The 26218-nt window shown below is 37.2% G+C and overlaps 1 protein-coding gene and 2 long non-coding RNA genes across 5 annotated transcripts; 2 read left to right on the forward strand and 1 right to left on the reverse strand.

Annotated features, from left to right (window-relative positions):
- Positions 1–145: 145 nt before the first annotated feature.
- LOC112166001 (actin-related protein 4) lies at positions 146–8340 on the reverse strand. The gene is made up of 21 exons (XM_024302742.2): positions 8184–8340; positions 7977–8068; positions 7135–7281; positions 6971–7044; positions 6597–6677; positions 5958–6018; positions 5793–5842; positions 5265–5319; positions 4403–4480; positions 4260–4313; positions 3573–3626; positions 3435–3495; positions 2787–2838; positions 2358–2424; positions 2161–2223; positions 1982–2044; positions 1666–1728; positions 1214–1278; positions 746–814; positions 526–605; positions 146–442 (listed from the first exon to the last, which is right to left on the reverse strand). The coding sequence occupies exons 1-20, from the start codon at positions 8194–8196 to the stop codon at positions 560–562; spliced, it is 1308 nt and encodes a 435-aa protein (XP_024158510.1). The 5' UTR covers positions 8197–8340; the 3' UTR covers positions 146–442; positions 526–559.
- A 1939-nt stretch (positions 8341–10279) lies between these two features.
- Positions 10280–14002, forward strand: LOC112201909. Its single transcript, XR_002936950.2, has 5 exons — positions 10280–11741; positions 11848–12170; positions 12907–12973; positions 13626–13653; positions 13855–14002. It is a non-coding gene; the product is annotated as an uncharacterized LOC112201909 (long non-coding RNA).
- Positions 14003–14095: 93 nt separating this feature from the next.
- Positions 14096–16649, forward strand: LOC112201908. Of its 3 annotated transcripts, none has more exons than XR_005810928.1 (7): positions 14096–14368; positions 14483–14585; positions 14670–14792; positions 14883–14964; positions 15093–15222; positions 15597–15968; positions 16136–16649. It is a non-coding gene; the product is annotated as an uncharacterized LOC112201908 (long non-coding RNA). The 3 variants fall into 3 exon arrangements; XR_002936946.2 differs by having other exon boundaries at positions 15638–15968; XR_002936947.2 differs by having other exon boundaries at positions 15644–15968.
- Positions 16650–26218: the final 9569 nt, after the last annotated feature.

Below are 26218 nucleotides of genomic sequence, written 5' to 3' on the forward strand. Positions count from 1 at the left end.
ATTTTCCTTATTTGACCTAAACCTTTTAAATTGAAAATACTTCTTTCTTTTTTTTGTTCTGACACACTAAATATAAGCTCTACCAGTCATTACACATTATCATTTTAAACAACCGCTAACATTCAAACCCAAGATAGAGAAGAACTGAAGAGTTGAGGGATTCTAAACATGGAAATAACCAACAATGTATCCAGACACTAAAACCTGAGGAGAGTTCATATGAAAACAGCTAGGTGGGAGCAGTAAGGTTGGTGCATGGTCTCGGTATTTAAAACTAGTTGAACAATAAGCACCACAATAATCCCTAATCAATAAGCTATATATGCTACGGTATATCAGAGTCGGTTAATAAAAATCAAAGCACTATCCGTCTCTAACTGGATACAGGCTCAAAGCTTTGACAACTTTGGAAAATGTCCATTAGATGGAGCACAACCGAGACCTGAAAGTAGAAAAGTAATTTTACGTTTATAATTTGTATATATGTATAAAAACTCTGAAAGTAAGAAGCCCACATGCTCAAACCTTTTCTATTTGCAGTTGTTCCCAAGATAACAAATCAAGGGCACTTTCTTTGTACATAAGAAGCCCCATGCTCCTCGTACCTGTCAAATGCCATCACAAGAACTCAAAAATCAATACAAGCTGAACAGTCTGCATGAGTTTTTAATCATGCCTTCTAATAAATTAAGTATGTGCATTAATACAATAGAACTAAAAAGAAACTAGACTTCATGGAACTTACTCAGCCTTGGAGAACCACATCTGCTGGAATGAACCAAGAGAAGCCAATATACTGCCACCTATCCAAACACTGCAAAATTAAACAACATGAAGTCAGGGGAAGAGGACCTGCACAAAGTAGAGAATCTCCGTTCCATATCAAGGATTCCCCGGTTGGAAGCTCAATATCTTGTACAGATTGATGGCATTATCCAGAGAACATATGTTTTGTATTCAACATGAGAGATGTGAAAGAGTTCAAATTACAAACAGACAAACTTCACAAAGTCCCAGCATATTAGCCTAGAACAAATTTCAGGATAACCAGGTTCCATTAGCTTTCTTTGGAAGTATAAAAGAGGCAATTAGTGATTAATGATTGATCACTCAGCTCGTTCAATAGTTAAAGACTCACTGCCAGATTGTATAGATCTTTGTGTGACATAATTCGCAAAGAGGGGGAAGGAGGACCAGAAACAATGCATGTTACCTGAATCGCCTTTCTGTTGCATTTCCACTTGCCAATACTTTAACTCTAGCAGCTTGGGGAGATTCCTGCAGATAAAATAATGACATCTTGATGAATACTTGAGAATGTTAAGTATTACTCAATCAGTTGCAGTCAGTTTAACTCTTCAACACTCGTTCGTCATTTTACACCTTAGAAGAGTGGCTATTTGAGTCAAAACAAAGTAATCATGCAAATGATTACGTGATCCTCCATTTGGTTAATAAAAAGGAGAAAGTTTGCTTCCCCAAGAAAAGACCATGTTTCTTGGCAATTGTAAAACCACAAAATCATGTAGTACTTAAATCTCACTCAGAATTTTTGAGATCATGAAGCAATTACCTTTAAATCGTTTAAACACAACACTAAATGAAATCTAAATTCAACAATCAAACATTGGTGGGAAAAAAGAATCAAATCCATTGCAGCTATACCTCCAGCAAGTCTTTCTCAAGGCGTTCCTTTAACTGTTGCATCGATGCTGTGCCACCAGCAAGCTGTATAACCAAAATGAAAGAAGAAACAAGATCATTGTCTGAACTCTGATGCATGTCAAGGAGGGAAATTTGAGATAAATTGATGAAACCCATTTACTCTTGTTAAGATACCAAGTCAGGAGGTCTGCAGATTTCCCATAGAAATTTGCAATTGGTAAATCCAACCAAAAGATATTTTGTTTCATCCAGATGTTGATTTATGCTATTAATTTTTGTTCATAGTTGGGGAAAATGTAATTTCATGCATTTTTACCAGTATACTACTAAATAATTCACGACGGATGTCCACGTCACACTTGTTAATGCTGTCTATAACCTGGACAGAACAAACAAGATAAGTTAACTGTGAGATAACAAAATGAGGGGACCAAGAAAAGCAAACGACAAAAAAGGGACAAGTGAAGAAACAACTCAGCAGAAGAATCCACTTACCATTTGAGGTAAACCACGAAGAGAAGGAGCAATCTCTGCAAAACTCTCCATACCAGGAATTGTCTGACAGTTTCACAAAAGCAAAGTAAATAAGTAAGTCTAAAAACTATTGAGACTTAAAAGCCAACCAATACCACCAACAACAACAACATAACAGCGTGATTAAATGAGGGGAAAAAATAACTTTTGGCATCTACCTGAGCTAAGGATGGGTTAAACAGTACATCAGGGATCTTGAATCTATCAGATCCAATTTCAATTGTCCTACATCATGAATAAGAAGCAACTTTATATAAAAAAAGAAGATCAAACTGATTCAACAGTATACAATCTGTATGTTATAAGGGAGTCACCACCTAATGAGGTGCACCATGGATAAAGCAACTAAATGAGAGGAAAACTGTAACCCCATCAACAAGTAAAGAAAGGGAATTGTTAATTTGTCATAAACACTCTCAAAGTCAATTTGTCATAAACACTCTCAAAGTCAATCTACACTCTTTTACGCTTTATGAGTGTATGCACCTCACAGAATGTTGACTTTCTAGTGTAAATTGACTTTTTGGGAGTGTTGATGACAACAACCTCAAAAACATATAAAGATTTTAAAGAAGAATAAGACTCACTGGCCATCAGGAAGCTCATATGGGGTCATTGGAATGTTTGAATATGAGCTTTCTGAAACAAAAGATATTTTGTTAATTCAACATATGCAGAGCATGAAGATAAAAGCTTAATAAAGCTATGATCTATTTGAAAACAACTGACTCGACTTATTTTGTGATAGGAAACAGAAAGACAAGCTAGATTAGAGCATGTAAATGTGAAACTTGAGACTTGCTATGCTTAGAGACATCAAAAAACTCCAATCAAGTTGTCATACAAATAAGCTATTCATGCTACCAGACAACCAAAAATTCCAACTAATTAAGTTGTCAAAGAACTAAATTCTCTCATCACTCCGTAAGTAGACTACTTATCTTGACACTTCAATAGATTTGCAGGAGGACCTTACAGAACAATATGAGGTGATTATATACAGGCAATAATCAAGGTAATCATTTTCGGAAAAAGTGAGAAGACATGCCCTTCAGAATATCAAGAATTGATAAGCCCAGTCACAAAAATAACAAACACAAGCCAATTGAAAAGAAAAATGGCATGAACAATAACAATCTTAAGGGTAATCAGTAACAGGATGGATATGGTATAGTCCAAAACCATTACAAGTTATGATTTTAATTCTGTTATGAGAGATTATAAGAATAACAAACCATCATATGGAGTGTCAGGCGCTCTGCACACACATTCCTTGATATCACTAGCAATTATCCTCTGCCACAAGAGATCATTCCGAATAAATGGAAACTAACATGAAATCTTAATACAAACTATTCTGGTCAATCACAAACCTTGGAATAGAGCTTGTAGCTCTCTGTGGTGTTTGGAAAATCAACATCTACAACCTACAACATTGAAATAAATGACATGTCAAAACAAGCAAATGAAGCAATAAAGCAATCTAAATTTGAGACTGGAAGCATGCTGATGGTGCTTGAGTATAAAAATAGGTTTTTAGTTGATTTACTCTTACTCTAACTTCCTGAGGCACTTGTAAGGGAATGCCAATTACAATTAGAATTGAATCAGAAAATTCTGGAAGAACATTATCCAGGTTACAGTGCCATTCTCCAAGGCAATTATGTTCTTGGAACCATAAATTACTCAGCAAACCCAAATTACTTGGTCTCTTTTATATGGTTTTCAAAACCACTGTATTTTTATTTTTCTGACTAGCTATAACTTTCTGTTAGTCTTTTGTATACTTGTAACCATAACTAGTTCTTTATACTTCCTTGTAAGAATTATTTAGCCTTAACAATCCTGTACACTTTCCAGTAACTATTATTAAACATGCCTTTACACTTCCCTGCAACTACTATTTATAATACAATTTAGACTTTCCTGCGACTACTGTACATACATCAGTACAGTTGAAATGAATACAAGTTATGACAACTGACAACTCAAATTCTGACAACCTTGCTACTAAACTTCAACTATTTGTGAATAAATCTACTAATGAACCCAAAAAATACCTGAAACTCTCCAGGTCGTGTTTCCTTTCTCTTGAATGAATATCTGGGTTTGATCTACAAATAAATAAGACAATAAGCACAAAAAGCCATGCAACTTCAAGCAATTAATTCCTTTTCAAAACAAAATTCAGGTAGTCACTCACCGTCATTCCTTTGCTTTCCAAACTTTTCGTCAAACAATCAGTAAGAAATTCTCCTCCAATAGGAGAGGATGACACAGCCTGTGAAAAGACAAGAACAGAAGTGTCAAAGGCTGAGGTAGGCATACGAAAACATAGCATCAAGCATTCTTTTACATCTGCTAATTCTCTTTCGACAGAAGGTTGGCAAAGGTATTTGGACACAAACTTTTTTGTTCTTTTAATCAATCTTTAGACATCTAGATCAAAAGGAGAATAACATGAAAGTCAAAACTAATTATTGCAAAGTGGAATTTTTTTATTTTATTTCCAACCTCATTCAACATTAGTATACCTCATTCCCAATATAATACTTCAACATATACATATATGAAGAATACAGAAGCAAATAAGATTCACATTAAACTAAGTCGTTGAATACATTTACACAGCAGTTAAGAGGGAGGAAAATAAAAACACTGATACAAAAGTACCTAATTTGACATCCCTGACTTTCATGAAGGAAAAGATGACTTATATGAAGTAAGAATGTAGGATATTTGATCAAACTCTTCTTCCGGATATATATTGTGTACAATATTCAGATATATTTCATGCTATGTACGATTCACGCTATGTAAGATATTGATCCATACAAGGAAAGAAAAGAAAAAAAAAACCACACATAGATGAGAAACTCCTGTGGATAAGTAAGGTGTAGTAAACAGTTAAACACGAAAGAGTTTCTCACATAGAATTAGCACTGTGATATGTAAGCACAAAAATTATATATATACACACACACACACACACACACACACACACACACACACACATTAACTCATTCAGAAGGTGAGTCATGTATCTTGGTTGGAACATGAGATACCTTTTGGAGAACATAACCATCATGAACTGGAGCAACTGTAGTTGATCCTCCGCCACTAGAATTTGTCATTATGGTAATAACATACATTAGTTTTGTGTTCAGCAATAAATGAAAAAACTAAATAAATGAACATTAAATTATAAGAAATACTTTTTAATAAAGAAACGTACTTTCATCAAAAAGAGATAAAAGTTACAATACAGGCAAGATCAGAACAGACTACGAACTCTACAACTAAAGGGTAAAGACAACAAGAAAAACACTATAATAAGTGGATGTATACGTGACGTGTCAAAATGGAAGCAAATAACCATAGTATCGATATTCTATATTATATACAAATAGGCAATAGCTTAAAAAAAACAAAAAAAAAAACCAAACAAACAAACAAAAACAAAAACAATCATGGAATGAATATGCCAAATTATACAAATGACTTATCTAAGCAAAAGGGAATTTGTAAGAGTGATGCAATTATACGTAGGTAGAGTGCATCATTAGTTATAGTCACTCTTTGAAATCTTTTACCTGTCAACTACCAACGAGGTAGCACGGCCAGATGCAAAAGATGTGAGAACCTGGCATTATAAAACATTCCAGTCACTAACAAAAGCAAGAAATATTACAGATTGTGCAAGTAATTCATGTTCTGCAAGTTGGAATCCAAAGGGTTGAGAAGGACAAGGGGCATACAGCATTCTTAGCCATGAATAAAGCAGGAACTTTGTATTTTTCAAACATGAGCTCTGCCGTCCTGTAAGGTACATAACAAAACTCAATCATTTGGCACAAAAATATAGTAATCTAAATATACAAAAATTGATACATAAGACATGAACAAAGTGCAAGCAATTAAGGGTACATTGTCATAACTTACAACAACAATAAAAATATAAAAACAATTATCAAGTGGGTTGGCACAATTATTACAAGTTAAAACCAAGGAAAATTAAGGTGTCCAACAATAGTACTTTAACATAATGAACTAATGAAGGCATCAGAATACACAACAAGAAATATTGTTTCATTTTGTCATCATTACAGAACTTTAGAGTCCAAGAGTACACTATGGAATAGAACTTGTGAAAAGGAACAGAAACTATTCTGAAATATGTTTGTTCAATAAAATTACTTTCTTTGTTCAAGAAAATTGTCTGTCTAAAAAGCTAACTAAGCAAACACTCAAAGAAGAAAAAACTAACAAGTGATCTTTGAGAGGCATAGAAGTATCAGGAGGGAAACGTTTTGTCACAAAAGAATACAAAAGTAATTCACATGAGGTTTTTGAATCAAATTGATATTCACAGTTGTAAGCCAACGATAAAAGATCACCTTTCTCTCTGTTGCTGGGAGTTAAAAGATGGCTCTGCAAGTAGCATTGGATGCTCTTTGGGATCAACCAATAGGCAGTCCCTGAAGAAAATAGCCAGCAGTTAGGTATATGATAATATATTACAATTTTAATAATTGGAAACTAGGCTAGATGGACAAATAACCGGGAGTCTGGGTGAAAGTACATCCTTCCCATTATCTTAAAACAATGACTATGAATTTTCAAGGCATGTCGTGAAGGTACACAAATCTGTTATATTAGGGAAATAAGCCCAGTAGCAGAAAGAAGCTAACCTTCAGCATGCCATTATCTTACATATGTTTATATCAAATCATTAATCAACATTAGAAAACACCAATACAACAGCAGTTACCTAAAAGCATGGTCCCATATACCCTCCACAGCATCCCAATCAACAACAACTCCATCCTTTATGGGGGGCAGCACCTGATAGAACAGCAGTACATAATCAAAATCTTATAGTAAAATATCTTATTTGTACCCCCAATGAGAAAATCTTAGAATTAAGAAACTAACCTCCATATGATCCCGACGATATCCTAAAGCTTGAGATCCTACATATAATTTCCGTTTTCCCTTGGTTTTGTCAGAATCACTTTTTGGATCAGCAGATCCAGAGTTTTCAGTTTCATCTACTTCCATTTGATCAATTGACCCAACAACCTTAACAAAGAAACATACACCATCAGTTTAAGTTTAATTGCACATATGAACTAGTAAAAAATAATCAATTAACAGATTACAACATAGTACAGAATTGACTTTTGACATTCTAAAAATCCAATAGTGGAAGCAAGAATGGTGTACAAGCAAAGAAACCACAAGTACAGTATCTGGGAACAGTAAATGCTGCTCTTTCCCGACAAGCATAATATACAGGAAAAATTGAACATCATTCGAAATCCTCTAGCCTACAGCTGCCAGAACAATCCTACAAGTTCATCTGGCATTATTCATTATACATCTCTTATTGTTGGAACTCGGAACAGAACTGGGAAGAATACATCCTACATTGACACACAAGCATGATAATCCGGGAACACTTTACAGGTTGCATATCCTACTGTGAGTAGCTCAATTAGAAAGGCTGGCCATCTAATGTTTATAAACTCATATTATGCAACTAATAGACCTATAATTTCAACTAATCAATCAACAAAACAGGTTCCAAATGTCCTAACTGCCACACTATCGGTCATGAAAATTCTCAGTCATACTTAAACAACAAACCTAATTTCGAAACAATACTCACACTAAATGTGCCTACAAAAGGAATATGACTAGCAAAACAGTTTCTCCGTAACCCTAAATCTTCAACAAGGCTAAAATCAACAGTTGAGGGGAAAGACAACACATACCGATGGAAAAACAGCCTTTGGCGCATCTTCGCCGGCATAGCCGGCCTTGCAAGTGTGGGAGCCGAGGTCGATTACGATGGCCGACACCTCATCTGCAAGCGAAAGAAGAAACCGGAGTAAACAGAAGAGAATTGAAGTTGAAATTGAAGATAGAGAGAAGGAGAAATTAAGAGAATGCAGGTTTTGGTAGGGTTTGAGTGTACTCACCGCCGCCGTACATGATTCTAGGGTTTCAGAGAGAGGAGTAGAAGAGGGTTGTGGTGGTGGCCTGAGCTCCGAGCTAAGGGTCTCAGAGAGAGTGAGGAGGGACGACGGGGTTTTATGACTGGGTTTTCCAGTCAAATAATCGTTTTGTGAAAGTAAACGACTGGCGCTAATTTTTACGATCAGTAATTCTATGCGGTCATATTCTAAATTCTATTTTTTTTTTTTTTGAGAATATATTCTAAATTCTATTCTAATTCTAAAAATATACTAAAGTTGGGTTTACTGTTCCTACTGTTCATAAGCCGTCTGTTTTGTATCGGCTTGAGCCCAGCCAATAATTCTGCCTTGCTTTCTTTCTGTTGTGATCAAGCCGTTGGTGTATTGAGTGGAGCCGAGCTGAGGTGGTGATCGGATTTACCATTCTGTCCTTGCTTTCTTTCTATTCTTATCTATTGCCGACATAAGATAAGGTAGATGTCAACTGAGAGAAAGACTCCACAGAGACAAATTCATATCAGATGCGCAAGAGAGGAAATTGAAAACAACAGAGAGAAAGACTCAACAAGTGAAACACAGAGACACATCCGTTCGATAATGTCGCCGAATCCAGACAAATTGAAATATCCTAATGCTTCCACATTCCGGGATGGGACAAACAGTGTTGTTGTGGATCGATTTTATCTTCTTCTCTACTCACCAATCCTCAAAAGAACAACAACCCGAAATCGATACAAATTGACTTTGTTATGACTCTTCTATACATTTTTAGCTTATCCTTATTAAATGATACCGACTCTTCAACAACTGACACCGACTCTTCCACCTAAAGGTAGAATACCATGTGATAATCTTGTTGATGTCGCCAAATCAAGACAAAATGAAGGAGGTGGAGAATTCCATATGCTATATCTGGACAAATAGTATTATAGAGGGATTGAATTTGGGATAACGTTTTTGCCCTCAATAGCTAGCTAGATATATATAAAAGATACTAGGGTTAATTACATATAAGTGCATCTTAGAATGTTTTTTTAGCCATAAGACCCCAACTAGTTTTTTCCTTCATAAAGCCACTAGATTAAAAAAAATGTTCTATTTTGGATATTAAAAACCAATATATTTACATAATTACCACTAGAGTACAAAATCAACATTTATTCTCTCTCCTCTCTGGCGAGGCCTCCGGTCAACTCCGGTGGGTCTCCGGCCGACCTCCGGCGAACTCCGGCAACCACAAAAGCTACTGTCACTGACATCAAGTCTGTTTTGTATCGGCTTGAGCCCAGCCAATAATTCTGCCTTGCTTTCTTTCTGTTGTGATCAAGCCGTTGGTGTATTGAGTGGAGCCGAGCTGAGGTGGTGATCGGATTTACCATTCTGTCCTTGCTTTCTTTCTATTCTCATCTATTGCCGACATAAGATAAGGTAGATGTCAACTGAGAGAAAGACTCCACAGAGACAAATTCATATCAGATGCGCAAGAGAGGAAATTGAAAACAACATAGAGAAAAACTCAACAAGTGAAACACAGAGACACATCCGTTCGATAATGTCGCCGAATCCAGACAAATTGAAATATCCTGATGCTTCCACATTCCGGGATGGGACAAACAGTGTTGCTGTGGATCGATTTTATCTTCTTCTCTACTCACCAATCCTCAAAAGAACAACAACCCGAAATCGATACAAATTGACTTTGTTATGACTCTTCTATACATTTTTAGCTTATCCTTATTAAATGATACCGACTCTTCAACAACTGACACCGACTTTTCCACCTAAAGGTAGAATACCATGTGATAATCCTGTTGATGTCGCCAAATCAAGACAAAATGAAGGAAGTGGAGAATTCCATATGCTATATCCGGACAAATAGTATTATAGAGGGATTGAATTTGGGATAACGTTTTTGCCCTCAATAGCTGAAGATATATAAAAAACCTCTTCGGTACCATTCCAGTTCGAGAAGCATCCATCAGTGTCATTACCCACTTTCAGCCAACATCAACAACTAACACCGACTCTTCCACCTAAAGGTAGAATACCATGTGATAATCCTATTGATGTCGCCAAATCATGACAAAATGAAGGAACTCGAGAATTCTAGATTCTGTATCCGGACAAACAGCTCCAGCATTCCATATATATTCTGTATCCGGACAAACAATAAACAATACTAATACTATAGAGACAATCCTATTCTAATTAAGACTAGGATAATATCGATAGAGAATATTTTGACCTAGTGCTCTGCTAGGGTTTATCGTTGGCTTTCCCCCTTCGACAAATTTCTCAGGATTTCAAGATCTTGATGGTCATGGCTATTGCTCGTCTGGTAGCTAATCGTTCCTTTCTTGTTTTTGCTTTTGTGTTCTTGCTCGGAGAGCCGCCTTGGTGTGGGCTCCATGTGGTTTCTGATTGGAAGGGTAGTGTTGCTGTTTGGATGGTTGATCGGAGGCCGAGCTCTAACGGCGTGGATCTGGTTTGGCCTGAGTTGGATGGGCATGTCTGGGTTTTGGATCGGGGTCGTCAGACTTCAGACGGTGATTAGGATTGTACAATTGATTTGGGTAGCCCTGGTGGTTCGCTGCAGCGTCAGGGTGTTGCAGGAGTGGGGTTGGCCCGACCAGTTCAGGGGAGCGATCAAAGTTTGGAGGATCTTCAGGTTGTCCTGGGCGACTCCGATCGGGTTCAGTCCGATCTAGGATCTGGTTCCTTCAATGCTTGCGAAGGCACCGGAATGGATCTGAAGTTGGTCCGAGGTGATCCGGAATGGGAACGGATTTGGGTGTCTTTCGGTCTTGGAGATGGTACAGTCTCATCGGCGGTGAACCATGGTGACGGCGGCTATGGGGATGGAGGTTTCCAGGGGTTCCCCTCGACTGGTATTGGCGACAGCGCATATGGTGTTTGTTGGGTGGAAGAACACGTGTGGGCTCAAGGAACTAGGGCTATGGTGTACCCTACTCTTTGGGCCTACTCCCGGTGCTGTTGGGCTTCCTGGGCCTTGACCTGGTTTGTGACCCTTAGGGTTGGGCACACTGGGCTAGGGTTTCAAGCGAGCTGGCTTACCCTTTTGCTAGGGGGTTGGATGGATTGGGTCTCTATGGCCCATAGTGCTGTTTAATTTTTGTTTTGGGTCGCAAGAACTAGTGCCTTAGTTGGAACCATTTTATGTAAGCTTCGAGGTTTCTAGGTTTTTGTTAGAATAAAAGTGCGTGAATTTACTAAAATGTGGGTGTACTCGGGATTTTTTGGGGTTTTATTCTTCTAGAATAGAGGTTCAGGAGGTTCTAAGGAACGATTCTTTCTGTCGACCCCATAGGGGTGTTTCGTTTTTGTACTGCTTGCTGAATTATAATGAAAGGGCTGACCTATTACCATAAAAAAAAAAAAAAAAAAAATACTAATACTATAGAGGGATTGAATTTGGCATATTACGTTTTTGCCCTCAATAGCTAGCTAGATATATATAAAAGATACTATTCCAATTCGAGAGCGTCAATACCCACTTTCAGCCAACATCAACCATTTTCATCAAAATTGACATCAGGCTTGGTGAGCTTTCGTTTTTGGTCTTTATCATCTATTCTTTTCCTTTAATCTCGGTGACTGGATTCACAATTTATTCAATTTCATCACTGATCTTGGTTTTTGTATACAGCTCCGACACTTGGATTTGGGTGCTGATCTCGGACAATAGAGCTACAGCAAGACCAGGTCAAATAGACGAATACCTATTATAAAAATGTTTTAGCTTTGTTGTTTTGTCCATCTTCTTCTCTTCTATTCAAGTCTTACTCTATTATCTGCTTAGATGACGTTAATTTTGACCTTTTGCACTCTTTGATGAGTCGTTTTTCTTACAAGAGACTGGAATCGTAAAGTCTGTGGTACTATCTTTTTCTCGCTTGGAAGAAGGACCGAAGCAACTAGATCTTGCGTTCTTGGAATCGGAAGAGGAGGAGAGAAAACTTTTGATTGAAGGTGGGTATTTTAATTAGCGGTTTCTGTTGTGGTTAGGTTTTAAGTTATTTAAGTTTCTATGTTTTAGAGGTGTTTGTGCTTAAAAGAAAGATCAAAGTCAGTAAATCTTGCGTTCTTGGTTAGTTGAATTGATGGTTTTTGATGTGGATAAGTTTTTATTTATTTGGGTTTCTATGTTTTACGTGTGTTTTTTCTGTGTTTTATGGTAAGAGATATCTAGATTGTTCATCCATTGTGATGTAATAGTTTACGTTTCATAATCAAGTTGTTTGGGTTCTGTTTACTGAGTTTCTATTGTTTGTGTAAATAACTGTTTGTTTTTCTTTTCTATGATAGATATTTTCCAAAAATAGTGGTATGCTCTTCCGGAATGGGTAGATTCTTCAATTTAAAATCATCAAATGCACCTTCTTTGGGAATACAAGACTACAAGTACAAACAATTTAGGATATAGTAATGTTAAGGGAATTTTGTTTCAAACTTGGGGAAAGGTTTAGTATTATCAACGCAGTTGATAATAGTAATTGGGATGTAAGCTATCATATTGAATTTGGAGATTAAAGGTTTGTAGTGATCAACATGACTATTAAGATTCTATCGTTTCAGATTAAAGGTTTTTAATGCTTTAAACATTTTGCGATTTTTTTTTTAACACTTAATTAAATCATATGGTCTCTTTCTTTCTGAATACTCTCTATCCCTTTGTCATCTAATTGAACTACTTTGGTGCGAACAGAGGGTACCTTTTCAGTGATTGACAAAACACAGAAAAAAAGAACTTCCTTTCTTTGGTTGTCAATAAGGTAATTAAATCTGTCTTTTCCTAGAATTTAAATTCTCCCTCCTCAATTCATTTGAATTCCTTTTGTTGGGATATCAACATTACTGTTATATTCAAACTGCTAGATTCACCTACTCTTATTTAGTTTTTCTTTCAGTACTGATTAGTTGACTCCTATACAGTACTGATTAGTTGTTCCCTCTTTGCCCTCTACCTTTGTTGTATTTTATTCTAAAGTTTGAAGCCTAACAGTTTGGTTTTAAAGATTAAAAATTACTAATAAAAACCATATTAACAGTTTCAAGTCTAACAGTTTGGTTTTAGTTTTAGTAGTTTTCACACTTTAATAATATTGTATACCTTCAATATGAACTTTCAGACTCCCATGTTATGTTTTTCCCATCTTTGTAAAAAAGGCCTACTTACAGATCAACCAAAGGATTCATTTTCGAACATGAACTACTTTAAAAAGTACCTTAGATTTCATTAGAATAAAATTCGTAACAACATACTGTGCACTAATTTTATTCAATTAGTTATCACTTTTCAATTATGTCGCTAACCTTTGCTTTTCATCAAATCTTCATTCCTGTCAACACCATTGTTTAGTTGTGATGCTGTGTAAATTAACCAACTAACCTTATCATGGTATTCCCATTTATCCACTGTTGCAGGTGAACTGTGGGAAATCAGAACAAAATGGTAAATTCTTTTCAACCCCATATATCCCCTTTTGATTACACAACTAAATTCTTTGGAATATTCTCAACAATGTTGCCAACAGATTTATAACCTTTTCCTTCTTTATCACAACTTTGCTATGATTGACAGTGTCTTAACTTACTCCAAGTAAGATGTCTAAATTTTAAATACAATTTAATGCGTATTCCTTCTCATTTCCAGCTTGAAGAAAACGTTCAACCTACATTGGTTCGTGAGATAAAGGGTTATCAGGCCGTCTTCAAAGTGAGGGTTCGTGTATCCAGAATATGGAGGCCAAAGAGATTTAAAATTGAGATATGTGATGGCCTTCACTACATCTTAATTGACGAGGAGGCAAGCTCTTTACAAATTATTTATGATTATTCTAAATCATTTCAAAACTCATATATAACTTTCTTCTTTCCTAAACATGCGCAGGGAGATGCAATTCACGATGTAATTGAAGAATCTGATTATCTCTACGTCTGCAAAAAAATGCAAGGACAGATATATGAGATTACCGACTTCTATACGCGAAAACCACGGCTGGTGTCGAAATATAAAATAGTTGATCATAAGGCAGAACTCCGTTTTGATGAATCAACAAAATTTAAAGTTGTTAAGGATACCTTCCCTCCGATACCAGAGCATTTGTTTCATGTTCTTGAATTCAATCAGTTGGGAGCACAAGTGAACACTCAAGAAGTACTTATAGGTATCTTTATTAACTCTGAATAAACCAGTTCTGCATTCATACATTAAATTAAAAATTAAATCATATTAACAATGCTTTGTTTTTTTCCCTCCTTTTTTTTTTTTCCAATGCAAGATGTTTATGGCTGCATAAAATCGATTCTACCAGAGCATCAAGTTAATGTGAAGGACGGTACAAAACTGGAGTCAAAATGCGAAGTCTTCATAGAAAACTTGAGGTACCTTATTTCCAAATTATTTTATGCATTACATATATTGGAGTCTGTCAAAAAATTAAAAAACGAGTTTTTCAAAAAATACAGGAGAGGATTTAAGAATCACCTTTTGGGGTCATGCTGCTAGACAGTTTGATATAGAAAGTGTGAAGAGAAAATCTCCACCAGTGCTCGCTGTATTCACAGGTTTAATAATAGGCAAATATCTGGGTAAGCCTCAATTACAAAAAAAAAAAAAAACATGATTCATCATTAAAATTAACACAATTATGTGTACCTAGCTACTTTTACAATTTACAGAGCGAGTCACAGCAACAGCAACAAATCATACTTGCATGATCATCGATCCACACAATTCAGCAGCAAGTGAATACATAGCTGAGTAAGTCGTTTTATTATAATATTGTTGTATTCTTCACTTCAAATTATTGATCTATACTTTTATTATCTTTTGTATTAGTTACTAATGATTTTGAAAAATATTAACACAACAACCTAAAAAAATTGCAGATTTTCGAGACGTGGCGATAAAGTCAAGATACTTCCTGTACCATTCAAACGACCAACAGCAGAAGAATTGAAGAACCAAATGACAAAATCGATCTTTGATCTGAATAGACTGGACCCAGATTCATACGTGGTATGAAAAAAACAACCTTGCTTTACATTTTCATGTGATTGCATATATCTATTTCACTGAAAAAAAATTTATTTCTAAATCTGCATTTTACATCACATAATCATTTAGTGTATTGCACTGCTTCCACTCTCTGGTTCCCAACATATGATGGCTGGTAGTACAAAGGCTGTCCGAGCTGTTCTAAAGTGCTCAAAGTAAAAGAAGACAGTGGGGAATTTTTTTGTCCTAAACACCATGCACAAATGCCTCTACCGTGGCAAACCTACCACTGTATTCGTTAATATTAATTCTATAGCTAATGAAAATATTACAACTTTAGGCGAAATTAACTTCACTGCAAATTAACCCTTTTTTTTTTTTTTTTTTAAATAAAGTTACAAAGTTTATGTGACAATTCATGATGATCATTATCAAGCAACAGTGATTCTGATGGGGAAGCAAGGACAACAGTTGTTCGGCATCAGTTGTCAGGATTTGGTCAATAAAAGACTATATCCAACAGAGCAGACGTTACCAAAAGAGATTAAGAAAATGGTTGGCCAAACCTATCTATTTCATATCCAAATCAATCAATATGGTGAACTGGTGGTTGAAAATGTTTTCCCAAGTCAACAATCATCTGCGTCAATGGTAGAACAAAACCCAAGCACTGCAACACCAGAGCGCCTTTCATCTGAAAAAAAGAGAGGCATTGAAACAAGTGGAAAAACATTGTTCATCACAGAGACTGAGAAAAAAGCCAAGAGGTAAATATCAATCAGAAATTGAGGTACTTTCTTATTGTTCCTTAGAAATTGAGGTACTTTCTTATTGTTCCTTATAAACAACTTTGTGACAAATTTTATAAATCTGTCGTAATTTATAGTTTAACTTATCTCGCTACTGTTGTAATTATATTTTTTTTCATTTGAAGTGACAAACAAATCAAACACGGAGAAACAGTGTCACCATCGTCAGCATCATCATCAACAAGCAAGGAACTATCTCAGCAAGAGAAAGCCAACTGAATCCAAATCACTCTTTTGTATAGCTATGGTTCATTTTCTTCCATCATACCTGCGTTGACTACGTTTTGTGTACAAGCACAGTCAGCGAAACAACTGGAGAACGCTGTACAGTTGGGACTGCTAGGATTTTGCTTTTTGAACAAAGTGTTTTGACAACCAACTCCAGTTGTTCCAACAGGATGTTAACTCATGTTTAATTTTCTTTTTGTAAGTTTGTAACTAAGACAATCAACCTGACTATGCAGCTGTCCCTTTTTTGTAGAGCTGCAATTAACACAGCTAGCAATACTGTGCAGCTAGCATTTTTGAACTGTGTCAAATAGAATGCAGTGCAGCTGAAATGTAAATGTAATGTAATAATTTTCACTCCCTATATAATGTAATGTAATGTAATAGGTGGACTGTGATTCCAGCTGAGATATAATATAATGTAATAGCTGAACTGTAATTGTGCAGAATTTCAAATCGAATATTGTGTTAATGTGTATCACTATATAAATGCAAACCATATACTCCTAAACTCTGCTAAACTAATCAGCAGCTTTGGATTTGGGTGAAAAAAAAGAAAAAGAGGAATTCCCACAGCAAAGCGCGGGTACATTTTACTAGTGTGTGTGTGTGTGTATATATATATATATATTTTATATGGAAAATTTCACAAATAGTCACTCAATTATGACTCATTCGACACTTTGGTCACTGAAGTTTCAAATATATCACTTTGGTCACTTAACTATTACACTGTCAATCACTTAAGTCACTTTGTTAATTTTTTTCATTAAAAGAAATTATAAAAAATACTCTTTTGGTGACTTAAGTGATTGATAGTGTAATAGTTGAGTGACCAAAGTGATATATTTGAAACTTCAGTGACCAAAGTGTCGAATGAGTCATAATTGAGTGACTATTTATGGAATTCTCCCTATATATATATATATATATATATATATATATATATATATATCGCAAAAGAGAGAATCTTACGTGGGGCAGCCGCACGGACATGTGGTGGGGCGGACCAATCACTGTCCAGCAGTGGGGGTGTTTTGGGTATTGCACTTTAAAGAGCAAGGACAGTTTTGGAAAACAGGAAAGGTTTCCTTTCTTCTAATTAGGTGGCCCTAAAGTCACGTGGTGGGGAAACCCCCACCTAAGAATTTTCTATAGCAAAATAGAAGACTCTAGTCACGACTCACGAGATGTTTTTTATGGAGTTCTAATTTTGCCCTTGCACATATCACCTCATGAGGTAACTATATGTCACATCCGATATTCCAATTATACTCAAATAAAAATTATTTGTAAATATCAGACGTGTCACTATAACGAGTGAGTGACATGAGAATATTTTATAACCATTCATGAAAACTATAATGATCGACATTCGTGGATATTTACTACAATAGTGAATTGGTGACCGTGCTTAGGGAAGTGAATCACATTTGTATATCTACTTCTACGGTCCTTGAGCAAAAGGTGTGAGAGCCCTCTTATGAAGAGGGATATATTTGTTTTAGGGAAAATATCACAAATAGTCACTGAGTTATGACCCATTCGACACTTAACTCACTGTATTTTCAACAATATCACTTAACTCACTCACTTTTACATCCGTCTTTCACTTAACTCACTGTCGTTAATTCTACAGTTAAAAGTCATTAAAATTGAGGGTATATTTGTCTAAACACTAAAAAAAATGCATTTCTAACTTTTTATTTTATTTTAAAAAGACAAATTTTTTTTTTTCAAATTATACTTAAATTAAAATAAAATCCCTTTTTATTAGAAATTTCAGAAATAAAAAAAAATTGAAAAAAAATCTAATAAATTTAGAATTTTTTTTAAGTTAAAAATGTATTTTTAAGTGTTTTGACAAATATACCCTCAATTTTAACGGCTTCTAACGGTAGAATTAGCGGCAGTGAGTTAAGTGAAAGACGGATGTAAAAGTGAGTGAGTTAAGTGATATTGTTGAAAATACAGCGAGTTAAGTGTCAAATGAGTCATAACTCAGTGACTATTTGTGATTTTTTGCCTTTGTTTTATAGGATACAAAGGACCCTAGGTTGCCACTATTACGCTACTACGACTATAGTCTCACCATTGCAAGGACCATCTTTGATCATTATAAACTTACTTGAGCTTATTCTAAATTTCAATGAAACTTTGGAAGAATGCAGTTACAGATATCTCAGCTGGTTTTGCGCTTTGAAAATAGTTACAAATAGGCTTGACATGATCTTTTATGGGAGTTTTTGAATTCTTGTTTTGGCATTAATTGCTTTGTTACATTTTAGAAGATCTGAGAGTTCTTGTGTATGTTTAGTGTTAAACTAGTACAAATACTTGGTATGCTTGGCAGTATTTTCCATAGAAATATTGGTTTTACGCTGTAAATTGTGATCTGTTCCCCATTTTACTTGTCTTTTTCAGTTTCCATTCTCTCTTTTGGTCAGCACTGTTAGTGTGAGTCATCGTTCCCTATTAGGAAGAGACTACAAGGGAATATATTGTTGTAACTACTTACCTTGTATATGTTGTGTAGTACAGTAGTACACAATAGTTGTAGTACGATTATAATCTGTTTATATACACCACAGAATGAGTGTAATAATATATCAGAAATATTCATTCTCAATCTTGTTCTATTTGACTTGGTATCAGAGCAAAGATCCGACAAGGACTTTGTCTCTTTGTTCTTTCTTTATTTTTCTCTTAATTAGAGGAAAAAGTTTAGAACCCCATTTGTTAGGGTTCTATCTCCAACCGACATCAGCCTTCATCCTTTCAAGATCATCTTTGTCGTCATCTGTTTATTTCTCTGAAGCAGCGCCATCCTTCATCTGCCCAGATCGGAGTTGTCCTTTTTCACCAGATCGGAGTCGCCCTGTTCACTAGACCGGAGTCATCCCTCACCTACCAGACCGGTGTCGTCCCTCTTCCATTCCTCCAGAATTCCAGATCGGCTTCACCAGACAGAGTCTCATCTTCTCATCAGCTCGCACGCGTCAATCTACCAGACCTTAGTTCGTGCGCCGTCAATCCACTAGACCGGGTACTATCTCCTCGTCAGTTCGCGCACGCGCTTCAATCCCATCTCCTCATCTGATCGGTTCTTCAGACCGGTCGGCTTTCACTTGTTGCCCAGTTCCCGACGCTACTCTGCTCAGACCAGCATCACAAGTCACCGTCACAGACTAGTCAACCCGAACAAACAGGTTCAAAAAAAAAAAAAAAGGAGAAAGGGTTGCTACACGATTTTGTTATTATTATTGGAGTTTTTCTTTTATTATTTCTGCTGCATACTCTGTGCTTTTACTACTATATTGTTGTGATGGGTAGTGATGAAATTGAAAGCCAGAGTTCCAAGATCAATGAGTTCCAAAAGGTTGAGGTGCTGTCCGAAGTTCAGACGGTGGTTCTTTTGGGGGTACGAAACTCAATGGGACCAACTTTCGGACATGGAAGAAGATTATGTCTATCCACCTTCGTGGCATACACAAGATGGGGCATGTGACAGGAACAACCAAAGCACCTAGTGAGGAGGATGTGGATGCCTATACTAAGTGGGAGGATGGTGATGGATCTGTGATGGCAATTTTATTCAAAGCCATGTCTGAAGATGTGCTACAATTAGTGGAAGAGTGTGAGACTGCTGAAGCTATATGGAAGACATTGGGGGACCTATATACAAATGAGTCTGATTTTATACAGGTTCATGAATTGATGTGTAAAGCTGCCAGTATGCAACAGAATGGGCAACCAGTAGCTGTGTATTTCACCAAGCTGAAGAATGTATGGGCTGAAATTGATCAGAAGCGTCCTTACAAGATCAAGAATCAGGAAGATCTTGTGTGGTACCAGAAGGAGAAGGAGCTAGAAAGGGTTCATGTATTCCTGAGAGGACTTGATGAGAAGCATAGCAGTGCCAAGGGAGAATTGCTCAGAATGACAGACCCTCCTAGTTTGAACATAATTTTTACATACATCCGCAAGGATGAGTCTCAGTAGGAAAGTGTCAAACATGCACAGGTTGAAGTATCTAGCCTAGCCATTCAGGCCAAGTCACTGACACCTTTCCTTCAGCAGCAGAGTTCAACCCCACATCATCAGCAAGGTTTCCCACAAGGCTTCACCAATCGCCCTCGCCCTCAATGTTCTTATTGCAACGATCTTGGGCATGTTCGGGAGACTTGTTGGAAGTTGAACCCACACCTTAAACCTAAAAAGCAAGGTTATCGTCCTAAGGTGAAAGCAGCTGCTGTTCAATTGGTCTAAGAACCAGATTTCTATGGAGTGGCTGGCTAAGATCATCATACAGCAGGTGGAGCTACTCCTACAGCCTCTATAGCTGGTCGAGGTAAAATTGGTATGGCTTTAAAGGTTTCTAACTTTGTTGGTTCTAATACATTTATTATTGATTCTGGTGCCTCCGATCATATGACTTATGACAAATCATATTTTATTGAATTGTCTTCCCCACAAGTGTACTATGTAACCAATGCCAATAGCGAGGCTTTTCCTATGTTAGGGTCAGGGTCAGTGCGTATTACTCCAACTTTAGAACTTCATAATGTGTTATATGTGCCTGACTTATCTCATCACTTGATATCTGTCCCACAGTTGAACACTGAGTCTAAATGCTCTGTAACATTTTATCCTATGTATGTGATTTTTCAGGATCTTCTCACCAGGGAGATAGTCGGTCGGGGTATCTGAGGGGCAGGTTGTTCCATCTGGATCAGACATACGCAGGAGAGAAACCAGGAGCACAGTCCCGAGCTGCTTTGACTTCGAATTCTGATAAGTTAAGTGAAATTTGGTTGTGGCATCGCCGTTTAGGGCATCCATCTTTTAGTCTTATGAAAAAGCCATGTCTACTCTGTTTATTGGTGTGGTCGTGTGGATGAGTCAATTTTATATTGTAAAACATGTGTTTTGGCCAAGAGTCATCATACTACTTATTCTCCTTATGTTTCTAATAAAAGTGTTATTCCTTTTGAGTTGATTCATTCTTATGTTTGGGGACCTTCTAGAGAGCCCACTGTATCTGGTATGTGATACTTTGTGTTGTTTATTGATGATTGTACGAGATTGTCATGGGTTGCTCTTCTTAAAACCAAAGATGAAGTCTTCCCTGTTTTTCAAACATTTCGTAATCTTGTTCAAACACAATATCATAGCACCATTAAAGTCCTTCGTTCTGACAATGGGGGGAAGTATGTTAACCATGTGTTCCAAGAGTTTTTTAAAACCCATGGGATGATTCACCAAACCACGTGTCCGCAAACACCAAAATAGAATGGAGTGTCCGAAAGGAAAAACCGTCATTTACTTGATATGGCTCGTGCCCTTCTTTTTAGTGCTCATATGCCTCAGTATCTTTGGGGCGATGCTATACATGCTTCCTCTCATCTTATCAATCGTCCTCCATCCACTGTCCTTCAGGGAAAAATTCCATTTGAGGTTCTCGCCTCTCATGTCTCCTTACCATCATTTCATAATCTTCCAGCTCGTGTCTTTGGTTGTGTTGCTTTTGTTCATGTACCAAAAAATTAGAGGTCTAAGTTGGATGCCCGGGCCCTTAAGTGTGTGTTTGTTGGCTACGGAGGCTATCAGAAGGGGTACAAGTGCTATCATCCACCAACCAGAAAGTATTATGTCACTATGGATGTTACTTTCTTTGAAGACATGAGTTATTTCTCCTCTTCAGATATAGCTCTTCAGGGGGAGAATTCATATTTTGAAGAGCTATATCATGGAGAGAGGGAGGAATCAGAAGGAGAAGGAGAAGCCATACAGCCAGGAGGTATTTTGACTGATCCGGTTGAGACTATTAGCTCGTCGCCTCCAGCAGCAGAAGCACCAGTTTCCATCACTCAGAATGAGGTTGAAGACACAACTGCCCCTCCTGCCATCGCTTCTACCCCTGACCCACAGCTTCCTGGTACTGAAGATCACCCATTTGAGGTATGTCCATCCACTGATACTAGTAGTAGTGAGTCTAATGTTGAGCAATATGTGTTACCATATAGGACCATCGAGGTCAATCAGTCAAAAGATATGAACCTACTCTTACTGCCAAATCAAAATACCCAGTAGCCAACTATATGTCCACTAGGAGGTTGTCTAAGTCATATGAATCATTTGTGAATCAAATAGCTGCTGTATCAATACCTAACAAAGTGCAGGATGCATTGGGGGATCCAAAGTGGAGGAAGGCTATGGATGAAGAGATGGAGGCGTTGCAGAAGAACAATACTTGGCAACTTGTGCCTCCACCACAAGGCAAGAAGGCTGTAGGTTATCATTGGGTGTTTACCGTGAAGCATAATGCAGATGGATCAGTGAATCGATACAAAGCACGTCTTGTAGCAAAGGGATTTACTCAGACGTACGGTATAGACTATGATGAAACTTTTGCTCCTGTTGCCAAGATGAATACTATTCTGGTTCAGCTCTCGTTCGCTGCTAGTTTAAACTGGCCACTCCGACAGTTTGATGTCAAGAATGCATTTCTTCATGGAGAGTTAGCCGAGGAAGTGTACATGAACCTTCCACCAGGGTATGTAGTTGCTTCTCCTGGTGAGTTTGTATGCAAATTGAGAAAATCTCTGTATGGTTTCAAACAGTCACCTCATGCTTGGTTTGGAAGATTTTCACAGTTCATGCGGAAGGTTGGTTATAGGTAGAGCAACTCAGACCATACCTTGTTTCTCAAGCATCAACAAGGGAAGGTAACAGCTCTAATTATTTATGTGGATGATATGGTAATCACTGGTAATGATACTGTTGAGATGGATAGACTGCAGAGACAGCTAGCCTCTGAGTTTGAGATGAAGGACTTGGGTGAGCTTAAGTACTTCTTAGGAATTGAGGTAGCCAAGGGAAGAGAAGGAATCTATATGTGCCAGAGGAAGTATGTTCTTGACTTGCAGACAGAGACAAGTTTGTTGGATTGCAGACCTATTGAGCAGAACCATTGTTTAGCTGAGTATCCAGATCAGGTACCTACTGATCGAGCTCGCTATCAGACGTTAGTTAGGCGCTTGATTTATTTGGCTCATACTAGACCAGACGTTGTATTTGTAGTGAGTGTGGTGAGTCAGTTCATGCATAATCCGAGTGAGAGTCACATGGATGCTGTTATGCGAATTTTGAAGTACTTGAAGTCAGCTCCAGGAAGGGGAGTACTATTTTCTAAACAAAATAACATTCTTGAGGTTTGTGGCTTCACAGATGCAGATTGGGCTGGAAATATCACAGACAGGAGGTCGACATCAGGTTACTTTACCTTTGTGGGAGGTAATTGGGTTACATGGAAGAGTAAGAAACAGAAAGTTGTGGCACATTCTAGTGCTGAGGCCGAGTATAGAGGTATGGCTCACGGAGTGTGTGAATTGTTGTGGCTGAGAAATCTGTTACGTGATCTGGGTTTCAAACTCAAAAATTCCATGCAGTTGTATTGTGACAACAAGGCAGCTATTGACATATCACAGAATCCAATACAACATGATTGTACTAAGCATGTGGAGGTTGATCGTCACTTTATAAAGGAGAAGCTAGATGCCAAAATTATTAGCTTTCCTTTTGTTCTAACTGAAGAGCAACTTGCAGATGTACTTACCAAAGGAGTTTCCAGAAGGCGTTTTATGACTCACTAAGAAAGTTGGGCATGGTTGATGTATATGCACCAACTTGAGGGGGAGTGTTAGTGTGAGTCATCATTCCCTATTAGGAATAGACTACAAGGGAATATATTGTTGTAACTACTTACCTTGTATATGTTGTGTAGTACAGTAGTACACAATAGTTGTAGTACGTTGTAGTACGATTGTAATCTATTTATATACACCACAGAATGGGTGTAATAATATATTAGAAATATTCATTCTCAATCTTGTTCTATTTGACTAGCACGCACCCAAAGGTGCTTTTACTTGGTCTCTTGAGTATTTTATAAACCCCCCAAAACCCTTACGTCTCTGTGAAAATTTCAGAACAGGATTAAGAGCGAAGAGGAGCAATGTCGGACTATTTTCCGGAACCAATCATAGAAAAGATCCTTCTCAGGTTGCCTACCAAGTGTTTGATGAAATGCACCGCAGTTTGCAAGTCATGGATGTCTCTTATCAAGTCCTCCACCTTCATTCATCTCCACCTCAGCCGCACGATCTAAGACAACGACGCTTGCCTCCTTCTACTAAACGCGTTCTCCTCGTACCCGGAGATGAGTAGCAAGTCTTACGCTTTGCTCTGGGATGACCCTGTTTTTGGTGAGTGCAAGCTTATAAACCCTATTACTTACAACATTGGAACTATTGTTTATAGAGGAAGAAATGTTTCAGCTCAGAGTCTCTTTGTCATTGGGACTTGTAACGGTCTCGTATGTCTTGCTCCTGACAGTTATGTTGATTCTCCCGTTTTAATTTGGAACCCATCTATTAGAAAGATTGTGATTTTGCCTAGCCCACCATCTAGTAGACAAAGATATGCTTTTGGTTACGATTCGCGTACCAATGACTATAAGGTGTTGATAATTAAGATAGTTTGGGATGATTTCACAAAGACGATGGAAACTCGAGGTGAGATTTACTCGCTAGCTAGGGGCACCTAGAAGAGTCTGAGTGCAGCTGCTACTCCTGTAGATTTTGTGCCTCCTGGTATGCATAATATTGCACGGGCATGTCAATGGCTCTCCACATTGGTCTGGTGGAATGTATCGCCCCTGGGGAAACAGGGGCAACTGCATTATGTCATTTGATATGGTCAGTGAAGTGTTTTGCAAGATAGAGGTACCTGAAGCTTTGAGGGAATAGACATGCTGGGTTTCAAAACATGGGGACTGCCTCGCCTTGTATATGCTCGACAGGCTTTCCCCAAGGCCATCATTTGACTTCAACATTTGGGTGATGAAAGAGTATGGTGTGGCGGAATCATGGACTAAGTTAACCCTACGGCAGGAGGGATATCTGTATATGCATGATCAATTGTTGTATTGTAGGCGTGAAGATCTCATGTTTGAAAGATATAATGGAAATTTGCATACTGTGGATTGTAGGACTGGTCGAGTAAAAGATTATGGCATTCGTGCAGCGTACTACTTCATGGATTATTTTGTAGAGAGTATTCTCTTACTTGGCCAAGCCAATGCTATATCGTACTGAGGTAAAAATACAATCAAGTAGTAATGGCTTGTTGGCTACTGATCTAAATATCTGCATTGCCTATCACCATGTACCTTTTTTGCTACTGCATATTTAGGATAGTGAGCCAGTGATTATGATTAACATCCTTGACTTGCTTTGGCTTTAGACATCTTTGGTGTCATATGTTCCTTTTTCTTCCCTGTATCTTGAGTAGTTCTTTGACCATTGGACTAAACTTATTTCAGCTTATGAACAATTTGAATGGATGGAACTTCTTAGTTACAGATTCAGTTGGTTTTACGGTTTAAAACTAGTTTGGATGGCTAATGCTCGGTAGGAAACTGATGTAAATTTTTGAATTCCCTACGTTAGATTTTTTATTTCTTTTGGCTTACGTTTCAATTATTTTTAGAAAATGTTTTACGAGTTCTGGAACCTACTATAAAACAAGTCCAAATACTTGGTATGCTTAGCATATTTTGTTAGGGAAGTATTGGGTTTGTGGATGTAGATTCTGATTTGTGCTTTTATGGGGTTTGGATCTGTTAGTTCCAAAGTTTTCTTCTTCCTCTAAATCAGGGTGAGTACAAATCTACACACAGAAAGTTATTGCTAATTGAACATATATGGTTTTGCAAATCAAATATTGTTTGCAGTAAAAACTTTTTATTACTGCTTATACTGTGTGTAGAGGTAAAGGACTAATTACACAGCAAGAACTACTCAAAGGATAGATATAATTTCTAGCTAGACTTGTTTCGGACTGGCCTAGTTAATCAATTTAGCTTCAGAGTACAAGTGACCAAGAGTTCTTTTTATGACTATTCATGTAAATAAATA

This window comes from Rosa chinensis, chromosome 5 (assembly GCF_002994745.2).
Source record: "Rosa chinensis cultivar Old Blush chromosome 5, RchiOBHm-V2, whole genome shotgun sequence".
In the NCBI taxonomy this organism is placed as follows: Eukaryota; Viridiplantae; Streptophyta; class Magnoliopsida; order Rosales; family Rosaceae; genus Rosa; species Rosa chinensis.